The sequence below is a fragment of the Colletotrichum aenigma genome (assembly GCF_013390185.1).
Source record: "Colletotrichum aenigma strain Cg56 chromosome Unknown KSG_Cg56_contig09, whole genome shotgun sequence".
NCBI classification, from domain to species: Eukaryota; Fungi; Ascomycota; class Sordariomycetes; order Glomerellales; family Glomerellaceae; genus Colletotrichum; species Colletotrichum aenigma.
The window spans coordinates 162,598-179,277 of NW_023500915.1; the positions used below are offsets into that span (position 1 = coordinate 162,598).

Consider the following 16,680-nt stretch of genomic DNA (forward strand, 5'->3'; position numbering starts at 1 on the left):
GGTTGATTGCTTTTCAATGCATTTAGGTTTTTTTTCTTAGTTAGAATCGCCTACTTAGTTAGAATTCCATTAAGATCTGTTTTTACATCAATAGAAGTTACGTGCATTAGACGCCATGTATCTCGGTGAGTCGGTGAGCATAGATGTACCACCGCGTTAATGTGGCTAAGCTGTCTCAATTAGCAGAAATAGTCACACGATTTCGGTCAAAGAGTCTGCGAACCATCCAATCGGAATACGAGCCTGCTTGTCTGGAAGGATTCATGATGGGCTGGACTGTGGCTTGGAAGGTGACAAATGGGGCTATCCTAAGTCGGATTTGTAATCCTCTGCCTACACCCACATCCCGCGTCTGATTCGCTCCTTCAGATGTCATTTAACTCATGCGGTCAGTCAAATCGCAAATACGCCTCTGCAAATAGTCATCCAAGGGGCTCAATTATTTAGATGATCTTGTTTTGTTTTGAGGAGTTCCGACAAGAAGTGCCAGATTCCGCATCATCATGGAAACGTCTTCTCAACGGCGGAAAGGTCAGATCCATTCACCTCGTTCAACCGGCCCCAAAGATCAGTTTTCGGTCATTTTCTAACATACGACAGCCTGCGATCTCTGTTTTATCAAGAAGATCAAATGCGACATGCTCAAGCCCGCATGTTCGAACTGCCTGCTTTACAAGTCAGAATGCCGGACAACAACGGTGAGGCGAAGAGCACCTCACCCAAAAGAACGACCACAGCCTCCAAAACAGAGCGAATCTGAAAAGTGAGGCGAGCTTATCATTGGTATTCTCAACAGTCTTCTAACCAAGTACTCAGCCCAACGAAAGTCTCCGAGTTAGAGAGCCGTCTAGCGAGCATAGAGAAGCAATTGCAGCAAGCCCTCGACGCCAACCGTCAACACTCCAATTATACCTCAACCCAGCCTTCAACAGCACCGAGCTCAACCGAGAGTATCAATGGACGTGGGCAATCGGCAGAGAGCATCGAGTTCGTGGACCATGTGTCCAGCAGCGAGAGCCCAAGTGAATGGGTGACGGAGCCCGAGAAGCCCAAATTACCACCGCTCGAGGAGATCATGCCCATCATCGACGAGTTCTTCAACCGCTACAACTGCGTCATGCCGCTGTTTGACCCGCCAACGTTCATGCGCATGTTGTCAAATTGGTATGTGCCCTCTTCTGGGCAGTCCACGGCAGTATGGGCAGCAGTCAACATCGCAATGGCGCTAGGGTATCGATGCACTTTAAAAGAGCAAGGTAATTTGGATGCTCTGGTGGACGACCAAAAAGTAATGTACCACATGCGCAACGTACAATCTGTCGTGTCCGATCTGGTCACGCGGGAAGAAGATCTCCTTGGCCTTCAGGTCTTGTTGGGAATGGTGGTGTTATTCTTGGGGACGAAAGACCCAAAGCCAGCTTCGGTCCTGATCGGGACTGCCGTGCGTCTGGCACACCGCATGCACCTCCACGACAAGGAATCGCTTCAGTACTTCTCGCCGGAAGTTGCCCGACAAAGAGCAAGGCTCTTCTGGATCACTTATATTATGGACAAGGTGAGTCGCAGCTTAATAAGTCTCACGATTGGCAGGTGCCTGACAACATTTTCAGGAAATCAGCTTAAAGTCCAAGACGCCGTCATTTCAGCTTGACGTAGATATCGACTTGCCACTACCAGAAAGAGACCCGGAAGACGGAGCAGGCATAGTGTTTGCGAGAAACGGCAGCAAATTCAACTACTTTCGAGCTCGGGTGGAGTTGAGTCACATTGCCGGCAAGGTCTATGACCAGCTGTACAGCACGCGCGCTCGGAAAGTGTCGCAGCAAGATCGACAACTAAGAGTGACAAGGCTCGAGGAGATGCTGGAGAACTGGCGGCGTAATCTACCGCCTGAATTCCAGATAGACTCGGCACTCCAATGTCTCGATTCCCTGCCGATAGTCCACATGTCGCTCCTCTACCACAGCTACTTCACGGCGATGGTGATGACACATGGGATCTACTCGCACGACGCGGACTGGGTCCGACGAATAAGCTCGTACAGTCAGATGACGATCAAGGATTTAGATTCGTCTCCGAGCTCGTCATGCAGACATCAAAACCCCCCTCTGCCGCTCGGGTGGGCCAAGTGCGCGGAGCTCAGCCGCAGTTGCATGAAGCTGTTCGTGGAGTCGCCCAAGACGGACTGCAGCATCTGGTCCAACTCGTGCGCGCACTTTTCCGGCCTGATCATTCTCCTGGCCAACATGTTTGTGTTCCCGGATCACCCACACCTGATGACAGACAACGAGCTAGCCAACCAGGCACTCCGGCTTTTCGAGCTGATGCTGTCGATGAAGAGTTACGAAGACTATGAGTCCTTTCATAGACTGCATGAAGTCGTCAAGGAGCTCCATCGGCGTGCGTTGAAGGCTGTGGAGGAGGTTACGAGAAAACAAAAGGAGCGGGCAGAAGCAGCAGCAGCAGCAGCTTCGGCGATGGATACCGGCTTACCGTTTGGGGCTCAGCTCGAGGACGAAGTGGAATTCTTCCGAGATGCCGAGGCGGCAGCCTTGGAGGGGCCCTTCGTTGGAACGTTTGTGCCGGCATCACCGTTTGCGACAACATCGTGGGGTTTGGAAGCGTTGCAGAGCGAGGTAGGCCAGGTGCCGTCACTGGCAACGTACAGCCCTTTCTAGTCGGTGTAGATGCGACGAGAGATCGATAATGAAGTTAATGATACACGTCATGACGCAAATGAACATCGAATACATCAGGTGCTTCGCTGTGAAGAAAGAGGTCGACCAATCTGGCCGATAAACACGAGCGGACCGGCCCCGGTTCGGATTCGGAGCCCGGGTCGATGCCCAGATCTACCCGCTAGCTCACTGGAGCTTTCTTTCCAGGGGGCGGGAGGGCAGCTGCGGGGTGAGGTGCTCCCATCTCTTTAGGCATTCCGGGGCTCGGATGACGGAGAGTGGGGCTCTTGGGAGCTTAGAGTTCGAGGATGGGGCCAGAGCTCGATAGCAGCGGCCAATGACGATGCAGCAATTTCCAAGCGGTGTAGGGAGGAAGGAGCTCTCGTCCACTAACAGCTTCGACAGCAGGCACCGGGCAGGCACACAGCACCCAGCAACAGGCACTGGACGACGTCGTTGTGTCGCAACTTCCCCATGCAATTGTCATGTCGTCATAGCCACAATGCTCAATCCGGACGCAATGAGGGGTTCCCGCGCGGCTGCTCCTCCTCCTTTATCTGCGGCCACTGGGAGCTGCTGCCGCTGCTGCTCCTCCAAGTGCCGCCGACCCTCGAAGACCCCAACTGCTTTCACTACCTTATCCGACGTCGACAACCTCGCTGATTGCCCCCCTCGCCCTCGTCCACCCAATTACCGCCCCAGAACTCGAAACCATCGTCTGATCGCAAGCACGTCACGTCACGCTCCCTCGCCCAGTCCGCTTCCCAGATCTCACTCCCTACGCTGCTCATGCGTATTCCGAGACCTCTATACCGTCAATCAACCATATCCAGCCTCCTCCGCAAGCCAATTCAACCCAGATCATTCTCCCAAAGTGTCAAAGACATGGCCGACTACAAGCTGAAGGCGGTCTCCTCGCTATCACTCCGACCGGGTGACAAGCAAGAGGTCGAAGTTGAGGGCATTGAAGGAGCCAAGGTTCTGCTCGTCAACGCCGGCGGCAAGATCCAGGCCGTTGGTCCCAAGTGTACCCATTTCGGTGCTCCTCTCGTCAAGGGCGTCTTGACGACTTCTGGTCGACTGACTTGCCCGTGGCACGGAGGTATGTTGACACCTTTGCTCAGTCCCCGGACCATGCCCACGCTGACTTTTCCATAGCCTGCTTCAACACCAAAACCGGTGATGTCGAGGATGCCCCCGCCCTCGACTCCATTCCCGTCTTCAACGTCACCGAGCGCGACGGCGCAGTCTACATTACCGGCGAAGAATCCGCCATCAAGAGCGGCCGACGGAAGCCCAACTTCAAGTGCAATGTCGTCAGCGGGACTCAGGAGGAGAAGGTCGTCATTGTTGGTGGCGGCTCAGGCGCCCTGGGAGCTGTCGAAGCCCTGCGCAACGGCGGTTACCAAGGTCCATTGACAATCATCTCCTCCGAGGGATACCTCCCCATCGACCGTACCAAGTTGTCCAAGGCCCTTTTGACAGACGTCAACGCCCTGCAATGGAGAGACAAGGCTTGGTACGAGAGCGGCTCTGTTGACTGGGTCGACGACGAAGTCACCGACGTCGACTTCTCCGATCGCAAGGTATCCACAAGCGGCGGCAAGACGCTGCCCTACACCAAGCTTATCCTAGCAACCGGTGGAACTCCAAGGAACCTACCCCTGCAGGGCTTCAAGGTCCTCGGCAACATATTCACCCTTAGGACGGCCCACGACACACAAAAGATTGTCAAGGCCATCGGCGAGAAGGGCAAGAAGATTGTCATTGTTGGATCCTCCTTCATTGGTATGGAGGTCGCTAATGCCACCGCCAAAGACAACGATGTGACCGTCATTGGCATGGAGAAGGTACCCCTCGAGAGGGTTCTCGGAGAGAAGGTCGGCGCTGGTATCCAGAAGAGCCTTGAGAAGAACGGCGTCAAGTTCCACATGAACGCCGGTGTGGAGAAGGCTGAGCCCTCTGGTTCTGACCCGTCCAATGTCGGGGCGGTTCACCTCAAGGACGGCACCAAACTGGAGGCTGACCTGGTCATCCTGGGAGTTGGTGTTGCGCCCGCCACTGAGTTCCTCAAGGAGAACAAGGTCATCCGCCTGGAGCAGGACGGTTCCATCAAGACGGACGAGAACTTCTTGATTGTCGGGCTGAAGGATGTCTACGCCATTGGCGACATTGCCACATACCCGTACCACGGACCTGGCGGCGATGGACGATACACGCGCATCGAGCACTGGAACGTCGCTCAGAACGCCGGCCGTACCGTGGCTAGCAACATCATCAACGCGGCGGTGCAGCCTGCCCGCTTCATCCCCGTTTTCTGGTCGGCCTTGGGCTCCCAACTGCGGTACTGCGGCAACACAATTGGCGGTTGGGATGATGTTGTAATTCAGGGAAGCGTCGAGGAGTCAAGCTTCGTCGCCTATTACACCAAGGGCGAGACGGTTGTGGCGATGGCGTCCATGGGCAAGGATCCCGCCATGGTTCAGTCGGCCGAGTTGATGGCTTTGGGTAAGATGCCGTCCAAGAAGCAACTTGTCGACGGCCTGGATATCACCACCATCGGACCGCTGGAAGCATAGTTTAGTCGCCGAAGAACAATAAATGGACGGTTTGTTCACGCAATGCGGCATCATATCTACACTCGTCGTTACCTACTGGAAATAATAATATCGCTCTTACCTGGATAAGCAATCCTAGACTGCAAGCTGATCAAAATTGGGCCTGTTGTCTTGAGTAGAGACCAAACTGTCTAGTAGATGCGCGCGAGAGTATTTTTGGAGGCTGAATCTATTGTAGACGCAGCCCCCAAAAAAGGGATGCATGGGTATGTATCGGATAGCCGTAGTCATACGAATCCATGGCAGCCGCAGCCGTCACGGGTTCGGCGCGGGGTGCGGGGGTACGAAGGCGTCGTAACGAGTTTCTTCTTTTTCCCCAGCCTCCAGTCTCCCCAGAATGTTGAGCAGCTGCGCTAGTCTGTAGAACCCCAGATCACCGAGCCACAGGCTCCGGGCCAGATTTCTGATATACTGGACATGTGACATTTTGGCCTTAGAATGGGATCGACGACCCTACGGGCAGGGGAAGCGCCGCGCCCGACGTCGCGACCATGGGGAAGACATCGGCCCTATGGTGGAACCACCGACGGGGAGAAACGAGCAAGCGCGCCCGCAATGAAGGTGAAGCCATAAGTGCGCATTATCTGTATGTGTCCAATACATACGAAAAAAGTTCTGGAATGGCTTCATTCAGGGGTTGTTATTGCAGGGCCTCGGTACGCCATCAGGACATGATCGTACCGTCATCGGAGGAGGGTTTGTTGGGGATGAGGTTGAGCTTTCTGCTTGAAGAAACAAATTTTCTTGTCTAATAGAACAAAATCCATTACGTTTATGCTGGAAACCATGGAAGCGCGTCTGTGTAAAAAAGCCGCGTGCGGCTCAACAGAGCAGCGGCGGGATGATGCCAGCAGCTGGGCGGGTGGCAGATGGGGCTCCTTGGGGAAAAGGCATCGAGGAAAGACCGAAAGAGTGAGCGGGAGTGTGGGCGAGCAGCAGAAAAGACAAGACGAGGGATCCAGTCGGGCAGGGGGCGGATCTGCGCTGCTGCAGAGATTCGGACCGGAAATGGAGACGCAGGAGACTGGGATGAGAGTCAGGGTCCAGGGTGCGGACGGCTGTCTTCTTTTCGTGTCTTTCAAGTTGCAGGATCATGGGTGAGATCTTTCCCATAGGAGATCAACAGCACTGCAGCAGTAGTGTTGGCGGTAGTTGGCACCGTTGATGGGCAATGGGGGCAGGCAGGTGATGCGGTTTGCTGAAGTGCCTAGTGCCCTGGAGAGTCCGAAGCACGGCGGCTACTGCACACCAAGAAGGCCGGTCGGAGGTGTGGTAGCGGCGGGCACCGGTGGGCGCAACCCGGGGGCCATGGTGGTGTGAGGGACGCGAGCCAGAGAGGTCGATAGGCCGTTTTGACCGAAGCCGCTGACGTTTTAGAGTTTGGCTGATGGGGTGCATTCGACGAGGTTTGGTGTTGGTGGTGTTGGTGGTGATGGCGCTCGTAGGGCGCGGCGGCCTTGTGAGAATTTCAGCGAGAGCATGGCCGGGCGGAATCGGAGGGTAGGTTGGTTGCAGACTGGTCAGTGGTTGGTTTGAGGCTCACGATGATGGAGAATCTTGATCGAAGCAGCGGAGAGAAAAATAGATGCGAAATAATTAGCGTTGGAAGCGAGCTGGGCTGCAGGAGCGAATAAGAGGCGGCGACGTGATGGGGAAAGAGGGCCAGCGACGTGGAAACGGGCCGAACAGCGTCCACTTCAAATCTTTCGAGACAAGCAACTGGGCGGCTGCAAGCTGGGGGGATGCCTGGGCTGAGGGCAGAGCCGAGGCCAGGCGTTGGTTGCCAGGACCATGTCAGCGGAGCGGGAACATGATGGTGTCGACTTTGAGAATTGCACTTTTCTCTTGTTATTTTTTTATATTTTTTTTATTTTTTATTTGGGGTCATTTGTCTTGAAGTGACTGGTTCGGGAGGAGGCGACGAGGAAAGAAGCGGCTTCCTTGCGTGCCACGACTCACGAGAGGTGGACGAAAGTTGGGAAGGAAGAGACATCGTGCCCAAGCAAGGTACCTCCTCTTGCCTTGGCTGTAAGTGGAAGGAAAGAGACGGCCCTAAGCCGGCAGTTGGTAGGTGCCTTCCTACCAAGACACCCGTCTCGAGAGTCGACCATGTCTACTTTTGACTGGTCGATGAGACGGGGTTTGGGGGTGTCAGATGGCGGTGTTCCAACGGCGTGCTGGCACTGAATGGCATTGTTTTAGCGTTGCTTGTTGCTGAAGCTGGCAGCAATGGATCCAGTCAGTCAGATCATCCATCATTCATTCAGTTCAAGGTTGGCGTTGGCGGCCATGCCGTGCGTGGACCGACCCCACCTTTGCGACGGCCTCTCTGTCCCTACCTCTGTACTGCTAGTGTTAGGTAGTGTACCGTTGTTGTTTTTCCTGCTTGTGTTCCTTGCTTTCCCCATGCAGTTTCGATTCTTCAAATTCCCCAGTTCCCACGTCTTCTCCATATTCTCCCCCCATTCTCCAGAAAACCTTGCCATTGAGCTGGGAAACTGAGTCGTGGGGTTCGGGGTAGACGACCCCAAAAAAAAGTTTTGCATCACCTGCTGGGCAGTATTGACTGCCAACTGAAGTTTCACGTAGGCATCCCGGCCATCCAATTCCGGCCGTTAATTGTGCATCGTCATCACGAATGAGAATTTTTAGACGGATGCCGGCGAGATGACAGAATAAGCATCGCCTATGGTCTTGGTCCTGTGTGCTGATCAGTGCCAAGTTGAGATCACCACGCTGGGCAATCTGGCTCATGTGCCATGCCCATGGCGGCTTGGCATCGTCTGCAGCTCACCTCAACTCTCCGCGGCCTTAGACGCCACCTGCCGCCGGCGCGCGTCTCTTCTTACTTCACCTCAAGAAGAAGAAGAAGGAGAGATACCTCTCAGTGCTGTGCTATTCAGGTAGAGAAGGTGACACCTCGTTTGCGCGACAACAAGTACCCGACCTACCTTGCCTACCCTACCTAAGGTAGGTAGGTAAGTACATACCTAGTACACACACGGCAGAGCACCTACCCTACCCCAGACTCTCCTTCCCCCTCATCCTGCACACCCTCTTTCTTTCTTTTTTTCCTTGGGTAGGCACGACCACGAATAGAGCTAGGAGCGGTCACCCCCTGGTCCCTGCCCCGGATGGGGTTTCTTGTCGGGGGAGGAGGGGCACCCATGGGAACCAACCCGCAGCAGGAGGGACACTCGTGGAGTGTTCCACGACTCGGGCAACCCGCCGTGTCTGGAAGGGCCTCGACGCAGTACCTGCCGCGCCTGCAACCTCTGTGCGCCGCCCCAAGTATCGCGCCTGCTTCTCGTGAGTACCTCGCTGCGTCTCCTTCCTCCTCGTGATCGTCCATCGGCCCTACCCATCGTATGGTCTTTCCCATCGGCTCCCCACATCATTTGCCTCAACTCCACGCACCGTCGCGCAGTCCTGCCATCCATGAACCATGAACCATGAACCATGGAACACGCCCATGAACCACCACCGCGTCCCTACCTACCCATCGGCCGGCCATCATGGTGGCCCTGCACGCTACGTGACACCTGCGACCGTTGCGCCGTCTAGGTGAGCCAGCAAGGTATCCGTACCGCAAGGTTGGGGAACCAGAGTGTGGGAGCTCCGCGTTGTGCCACACACTCTGGGGAACTTTATATATCGACGTTTCCTCCCATCTCTTCCCCAGACGCTTCCTTTTCTGTCTCGTCTTCGTGTTCAAGCCTCCAGCTGCCCAACGTCCCTTCGATCCAGTCTCGCTTTCTAGACGTCTCACACTCCTTCTCCCTCCTCCGACCTCAAACCTCCAGCTTCATCAACAACCTAGCCCATCATGGGTATCAAGCCAGCTGGCGAGCCGGGCAAGGCCTGGCCCGCCATTCTCATCGGCTTCTTCGTCGCCTTCGGTGGTCTGTTGTTCGGATATGACACCGGTACTATCAACGGCATTCTTGAGATGGTGTGTGTTCCTCTGCTGGCCCCGATACATGCGAACGGCTCAAACTGACCATCTGCTCCCTCAGTCTTACTGGCAACGTCTGTTCAGCACCGGTTACGTGAACACCAAGGGCAACCTCGATGTTTCTCCCGACCAAGAGTCCGCCATCGTCTCCATCCTCTCTGCCGGCACCTTCTTTGGCGCCCTCGCTTCTCCCTTCCTCGCCGATACCATTGGACGTCGCATGGGTCTTGCTGCCTCCACCTGGGTTTTCAACCTTGGTGTTGTCCTCCAGACCATTGCCGTCGACATCCCCGTCTTCCTTGCCGGTCGTTTCTTCGCAGGTTTCGGTGTCGGCCTGATCTCTGCTTTGGTTCCTCTCTACCAGTCCGAGACTGCCCCCAAGTGGATTCGTGGTGCCATTGTCGGTGCTTACCAGTGGGCCATCACAATCGGTCTGCTGTTGGCTGCCATCGTGAACAATGCCACCCACCTTCGCCAGGACACTGGTTCTTACCGCATCCCCATCGCTGTTCAGTTCGCGTGGTCCATCATCCTCTTCGCCGGCATGCTGGTGCTTCCCGAGACCCCCCGCTTCCTCATCAGAAAGGGCCGCATGGAGCGCGCCGCCAACGCCCTGTCCAGACTCCGCCGCCTCCCTGAGACCGACCCGGCCATCGCCGACGAGCTTGCCGAGATCAAGGCCAACCACGACTTTGAGAGCAGCGTCGGCTCTGCCAGCTACCTTGACTGCTTCAAGCCCCCTGTCCTGAAGCGTCAGTTCACCGGCATGGCCCTCCAGGCCCTCCAGCAGCTCACGGGTATCAACTTCATCTTCTACTACGGCACTCAGTACTTCCAGAACTCTGGATTCTCCAACGGTTTCGTCATCGGCATGATCACCTCCTCCATCAACGTCGTTTCCACCATTCCTGGCATGTACGCTGTTGACCGCTGGGGTCGCCGTCCTCTTCTCCTGTGGGGCGCCATTGGCATGTGTATCTCGCAGTTCCTTGTTGCCATGCTCGGAACTTTGACTACGAGCCAGGACGACGCCGGCAACATCATCGTCCTCAACCTCCCCGCCCAGAAGGCCGCCATTGCATTCGTGTGCATCTACATCTTCTTCTTCGCCTCTACCTGGGGTCCCCTTGCCTGGGTCGTCAACGGCGAGATCTTTGGCCTCAAGACCCGTGCCAAGTCCCTCTCTCTCTCCACTGCCACCAACTGGCTCCTCAACTGGGCTATTGCCTACTCCACCCCCTACCTTGTCAACTACGGCGACGGCTATGCCAACCTCCAGTCCAAGATCTTCTTCGTCTGGTTCGCCGCTTGCTTCATCTGCATCGCCTTCGTCTACTTCTTCATCTACGAGACCAAGGGTCTCTCTCTCGAGGAGGTCGAGGAGCTCTACAACGAGGTCAGCGTTGCCAGCAAGTCTGTTGGCTGGCGCCCGTCCACCACCTTCCTCGAGCGCAGTGGCGCTGAGGGCAACAAGGCTGTTCCCAACAGCGATGGTGACATCACTCACCACGAGAAGACCGTCGGCGCTTAAGATGTGGCGTCGAATCATCTGCATGAAGGGCGTTTGTAATTGGATCCCTGGGGGGATATGAAGAGATGTGTTAATGCATGTACCATTTCGAGATACCAAAGATTTTTCTGCCATTATTATTCAAGATTTACGCAATCGACCTGCGGTGCTGTCCTGCTGTTGTGATCGACGATGAGGCGATGTTGTTGAGATCAATACATGAGTAGATGTGACTCATTGATGTACTTGATGAGTGCAGTTGGTTCATCTTCCTGGGTGTATCAAATGTCCGAAAGACTCTAGCCCTTGTCCGATAAAGCCGGCCATTCCTAAGCAACACGCTGACCGAAGGGGCTTCCCAAAGTTTACTAGCTCGTGTTGCGTCTCCCGGCCCGGCGGTGGCCGGCCCTTCCCATTCGCCGCCCGGTAATGATGCGAAATTCTGCCACACCGGCTGCGTCTTCCGTCGTCCACTCGGGACTCCCGCCTCCAGAACCCCGGTCAGCACGGCCGAACTCACATCCCACTCTCACCTCCAAAGACGTCGAAACATCGGCTTATCGCCGGATGACACTCGAACATGCGTCCGCGCTTTTGCCGGGAGTTGCCAGCGGCTATGCACCCACGCGACGAGCCGGCGGGCCTTATCGTGCATGCCGCAGCGCACCTCTGTGTCTCCACGGGGCTTCTGGCTGAACGGTGGGCGGTGGAAAAAGATTGGGTGATTCGTGTCACAAGATGCGGAAGATGTTTCGCAAAAGGCGTCAGTTTTCGGGGTCTCGCGCCGATGAGTCGTGGTATCAAGATCCGACAATCGATCACCTGGGTTTGAAAGATCTATTTAAGGCGGCCAAACCACCCTTGGGCAGTGGCATATCAATCCAAAAGATCTCATCCCAGGCCGTTCAGACTATATTATACTGCATTCATTCATCGCACTCAGCGACACAATGGCCTCCCGTCACCCGATCCCCAACACCTACCACGTCCCGCCCAAGGACCAGAAGCCGTCGTCCACTTCCGTCTCGAGCGCCGTCAAGTCCTTCTTCACCATGCCCGAATCCTACCCCGCCATGTCGTTGACGACATCTCGGTACCCTCTGCCCACGGCGTACACAGAGATGAAGAGCAGTTCGCCAGCCCAACACGGTGCAAGCACTCAGGGGTCTTCAGGGCCCCGGGCCTCGGTCGAGTCGTGGGATACCGTCGACAAACTGAAGGATAACGAGACATCTTCTTGAGTGACCAGATGCAGACAGCCCGCTAGGGATGAAGGATCTGATGAACAAACATGTCTGGGCGAGAAGCATCCCACTTGCTCCAAGTCAAGAAAGAGTGGCGCAAAAGCCTCATCCGCAACGGCTTCTTTGTTCTCAGGTTGGCGTCTGCGCCGGCTCCGGTCGAGCAGCGGCAAGGGATGATGGGCCTATTGTTTAATTCGACGTCTAGACAAAGCTTTCATTGAAAGCTGCAATGAATGCTCATTTCCAGAATAGTGAGACGGACCGCCCAACATTGAAGTGCACACAAATATAGAAACCATCCAGGTTTCCTGCTTCTCCTTGGCCCCAAAAACAAAGAAGCCTACGTGTTTAAGACATAAGACTCCTCGCGATGGCACTGTTGCCCGATTGTTTCCGCGTCCAAAGACCTCTGTAAACTACCCGTCTCGACCATGTGTATCCGCCACGTCCAATTCTTCGAGTGCCCCTCGAGGGACGGCGTCCCCAAGCGCCACTCCATCAAGAGCAACATCCTCTGCTCCAACCACTTCCCCTGTCCCGACGCCCACTGGGAGTGCCGCACCAGCGAGTACACCCAGATGTGCCCCGGCTGCTCCGGCGAGCCTCCCGAGGTCCCCAGCCAGAGGCCCCAGAGGGACGCCTGGGATCGCGACATGGCCATGGACAACGTCTGGGCCAACAACTACATCGAAGGCCTCGCCAACGCCGTCTTCGCCTGGGACTGGGCCCGCCACTTCAGCCAGAGCGACATGTCCTCCATCAAGCGCATTACCGAGCTCTATCCAACCTTCTTCCTCGAGCGCCGCTGCAAGGAACACGCCCATCGGCCCTCCCGGTGTCACTGCGAGGCCGCCGGGCCGCTCGCGTACTTGTACAACCCCGCCGCTGCCGCCCGGAGGCACTTTACCGACCAGGCGGCCGCGCGTTTCGAGGCGAACGCGCAGGTACAGAGCGAGTTCGCGCGGCAGATCTTTGCCGAGATTCACCGGAACCTCGCCGCGGAGTGTACGGGCAGCAATGTCTACTTCACTGACGGCATCGCCCGACAGCCCTTCTTCTCTACGGAGGCTGTTATGCGGAGACAGGCGACGATTGACGAGATCGTCGGCAAGGCGTTCAAGACCGTCAACGACGAACTACTCGAGAGCGCGGCGGCGAACGGGGCGAAGTGGACCGACGCACACACGCTGATGGAATCCAAGGCATACCGGCGCAAAGGTCTCGTCCAATTCATGTGCCAGATTGCGGTATATGACAACGGCTTCTCCATGGCGCGGTTTTGTATTGTCGTGGAAAAGCTCGCGCGCATCATCCAGACGCCGCAGTGGCGTCGGTCGTCGGATGTCGTTGCGCTCGAGAAGCTGGCCAACGCAGTGTCGTTTCCGCCTAGCGACGCGAATGTAGCCGGGTACGGAACCGGCACCGGGTTTGAGGAGCTCATCTGGGAGGCGATGGCGTTTTTCACAGGGAAGCGCGAGGTGTGGGCACGGGAGATACGGAACTACATGGCGAAGCGTCTCGTTTTTCAGCAGTCCGTCGAGGACGTGACGGATGCCGAGCTCCAGGCCCTCATGAAGAACAACGGCGTCCAAGAGGAGTGCGTAATTTGCTATGCGGATTACTGGGAGCGCCGCTCGGAGAAGGAAGTCCCGCCGGCGGTGTCCAGCCCAACGGCAGCTGAGCGACCCCGTCCCCGGCCGAGACGGCGACTCAGCGCCCAGGAGAGCAACTTGTCCAACCTGTCCAACATCTCGAACCAGATTCGGCGGCTCAGGTGGGACGACGACCCCAACGTGCAACTACGGATCTTTGGTGCGAGCACGGCGGGATGGACCGTGTTGGACCGCGGAGAGCAGCCTGTCCGGATCAAACATTGCGGGCACATCTTTGGAAGGAGCTGCTTGTTCCGGACGTGGGTGACGGAGGCGAATGATCCAGACTTGAGACCGGCGTGTCCGATGTGCCGGGCAGAGCCTCCGGACGGGGTAATCCGGATGATGGAGGGGTTTTTGGGACCGTTGATGACGCGCGGGGCGGCATGGGGCCTGCCTACCTCTCTATTGTCGCTCGTCCGCCGGCAATGAGTGTTTGCTGTGTTTGGCTTGGTTTGGGTTGGCGTTTGCAGGCTGTTAGTTGAGATATTCCCAAACATCATCTTTCTGGAAGTGCCATGTCCTGCGCACGTGTGTCGCTTCTGTCGGGCGTGTTCGTAAGCCCCTTGCGTCGGCGACGGGGTCAACGTCGCGCCTCGGGAGGTGTCGACTCGGATAGGGAGCACAAGGTCGGAGACATTGACGGCCACAAGGTTGGTGAGGCGGCGCAGTGCGGAAGCGAGCCGCGTCGGGGAAGCCATATCGACAGGGGGTGATTGACGCCAGAGCGGACGTTTGAATATGCGTCTGCAGCAAGCCGAAGGGCCTGGTGATTCGGAAAGGCTCGTCGGCCGTATGGAGTCCACGAAAGGAATTAACAAGTCATCCGAGCATAATTTTGATGACTGTGTTTGATGCCTCCCTGTGCGACCACTGAGCTCGGCGAGACCGTGAGGATGTTGGCGATAATGTTGGTGGTTTGTCCTTGACGAGAGATTGGCGAGAAGACTCTCCTCGCTTGGGCGGTTGAAGTGAAGATGCGGAATCCAAGCAGGTTGCCGAAAGGTCGGATATGCATGGTCTCAGCCCCTGGACGATAATGCATCTCTTGGATCTCCGGCTGCGACGCTGGACCGACAAGCATGGTGAGCATGGTGATATGGCGGAAGCATTAGGTTGTGATTCGGTCATGGCCGTCCGGGTTGATGCGTGGTGGCGCTCAATACCAAGCCAGAGGAAGAACATCCGGTGCAGAAAGTGCCTCCTTCCTCAAGTCAGAAAGAACACTGTGAACACCCAATGAGCCACTGTGCTACTGAGCTGAACTGAGGCGGTGGCCAGAGCTTCTCCCATGTGGATCCCCCTTGCCCCAAGCGTGTCTTGGCTTCGGCTGCCGGGCCCTGGGATTGGCCGAGTGGTTGGAGCTGTCCGTTATTGGTTCGTTTGTGCCCGCAGGGATGCAATTGCGGGGCTCGGAGTGGAGACGCTCGACCCGACTGAGTGGATTCGTTCGCTCGCTTAAGGATGGAACGATTCCATTGCATTGCATCCACGAAGCAGCAGCAAACGGACATTCATTCACCTTCTTCATAGATACTTACTGGGTAAAATGGAAGGAACAAACTCATCTGACATGCTCCGGATGCGAGTGCGGCAGCTGCCCAACGTTGCATCGATCGTACCCGGTGATGTGAAGTTGAAGGATGCCTCATTTGACACGGCTTGCCTGTAAAAATGATTTTTCGTCTGGTTCCTTGGCAGTTGGGTGACCTTGCTCCCAATGGTTCATCGCATGTTTCTCACGGGCACGTCGATGACGAGTCCATGGCTTGCGGCGGAACCCTCGGCGCCGTCACCGTCACCGCATCCCGTTTGAACCGCCCGCTCTTATGATGACGGTTTGACGTCCAACGATAATTACTGGCCCCCATCCTAACTGACACATGCCATTCCTTCTACTTTACCAAACCGAATAAATGTCCATTTATTAGACATTTATCGTATCGCACCCGCAATAGCGCCATCACCACTCCCGCCGCTTGTATCACCATCACACACATCCTCACACGCACTGTTGTACGCCCACCACCCGCAAAATCACGCGCATGCCCAATCAGTCGAGCCTCATCTCATTCTGATGGCTTGCAGCATCGACCGTGGCCTCGTCCAGAAGCTGTCCTGATTCGGCAATAGACCCGCATGGTAGACGCTTCTCGTCTCCGCGGTACACGGACTTGGCATCTTCCTCGTCCGTAGCTACGGCCGTACCATCCCGGACGCATCGAAAAACGGCGCACATCCACCACCACCTTGCTTTTTCCCGGTCGTTTCGTTTGATCGGATCTGAGATTCTTGGTTTCCTCGTCTCACACTCACCACCACCTACTCGCCCATCCGACCGGTAGTTCGGGACAAACTGCTTCTCGGTTTTCCCCCGGCCCACCACCAATCCAGCCGCCCATCCATCTGCCTCCCACCCTCCACATCCCCGGTCACATCGATCAAAGCGACTGAGCCGAACCTGCTGCTACGTCCGTATTCCGACGGTGTAGGATATCCATCCACCTTCACCCCACAGATATCGATTGCGCCACGGCGCGCTCTCGTCTCCTGCGACGATAGCTTCTCGCACTCGCTCCCGGCTAGCGTGTTAGTTGCATGGCTCTCCTAGACACCACACACACTCTCTCTCCCATCAGCTGCGACTCGCTTAGGTCTAGCAATACCGTTTTCTGGTAAGCGCATCCGTTGTCACCAAGAACAAAAAGTCCAACAATCCTTTGTGCGCTTGTACTTAAAGATCCCATCTTCCACATCCTTCCCTTCCCCTTCCATTCCAAGCCTCGACCAAGCTCCCGGATTTGCGTCAACACCGTCACTTCTCACGTCTCGGGATCCAAGTCGCTAGTGGTTTCCGATCATCTACCGCTTGTTTCTTTTACCCCCTTCGTTGATGCTGGTTGCTTTTACATGTGTTTCGTTTGCTGCACGCAGTGACCTCTTCACCACGCTCACCCCACATCTCACTCACATCATCTCACTCGACGATTAACTTCACCTGGAGAACCTTTTCTCACCTCACA

At 56.0% G+C, this 16,680-nt stretch overlaps 5 protein-coding genes across 5 annotated transcripts; all 5 read left to right on the forward strand.

Moving 5' to 3' along the window:
- Positions 1 to 503: 503 nt before the first annotated feature.
- fsdR-4 (Fusaridione A cluster transcription factor fsdR) lies at positions 504 to 2,678 on the forward strand (the record flags this gene model as incomplete). The annotated part of the gene is made up of 4 exons (XM_037328025.1): positions 504 to 531; positions 601 to 763; positions 817 to 1,555; positions 1,611 to 2,678. 4 exons carry the CDS (start codon positions 504 to 506, stop codon positions 2,676 to 2,678), a joined length of 1,998 nt encoding a protein of 665 aa, XP_037173093.1.
- An 885-nt stretch (positions 2,679 to 3,563) lies between these two features.
- aif1 (Apoptosis-inducing factor 1) lies at positions 3,564 to 5,257 on the forward strand (the record flags this gene model as incomplete). Its single annotated transcript, XM_037328026.1, has 2 exons — positions 3,564 to 3,780; positions 3,837 to 5,257. The coding sequence occupies 2 exons, from the start codon at positions 3,564 to 3,566 to the stop codon at positions 5,255 to 5,257; spliced, it is 1,638 nt and encodes a 545-aa protein (XP_037172595.1).
- A 3,865-nt stretch (positions 5,258 to 9,122) lies between these two features.
- On the forward strand, positions 9,123 to 10,782 carry ecdD-3 (Major facilitator-type transporter ecdD; the record flags this gene model as incomplete). The annotated part of the gene is made up of 2 exons (XM_037328027.1): positions 9,123 to 9,248; positions 9,313 to 10,782. The coding sequence occupies 2 exons, from the start codon at positions 9,123 to 9,125 to the stop codon at positions 10,780 to 10,782; spliced, it is 1,596 nt and encodes a 531-aa protein (XP_037172536.1).
- A 929-nt stretch (positions 10,783 to 11,711) lies between these two features.
- On the forward strand, positions 11,712 to 12,002 carry CGCA056_v012784 (uncharacterized protein; the record flags this gene model as incomplete). The annotated part of the gene is made up of 1 exon (XM_037328028.1): positions 11,712 to 12,002. The coding sequence occupies one exon, from the start codon at positions 11,712 to 11,714 to the stop codon at positions 12,000 to 12,002; it is 291 nt and encodes a 96-aa protein (XP_037172535.1).
- A 434-nt stretch (positions 12,003 to 12,436) lies between these two features.
- Positions 12,437 to 14,089, forward strand: CGCA056_v012785 (uncharacterized protein; the record flags this gene model as incomplete). Its single annotated transcript, XM_037328029.1, has 1 exon — positions 12,437 to 14,089. One exon carries the CDS (start codon positions 12,437 to 12,439, stop codon positions 14,087 to 14,089), a length of 1,653 nt encoding a protein of 550 aa, XP_037172593.1.
- Between the last annotated feature and the right edge of the window lie 2,591 nt (positions 14,090 to 16,680).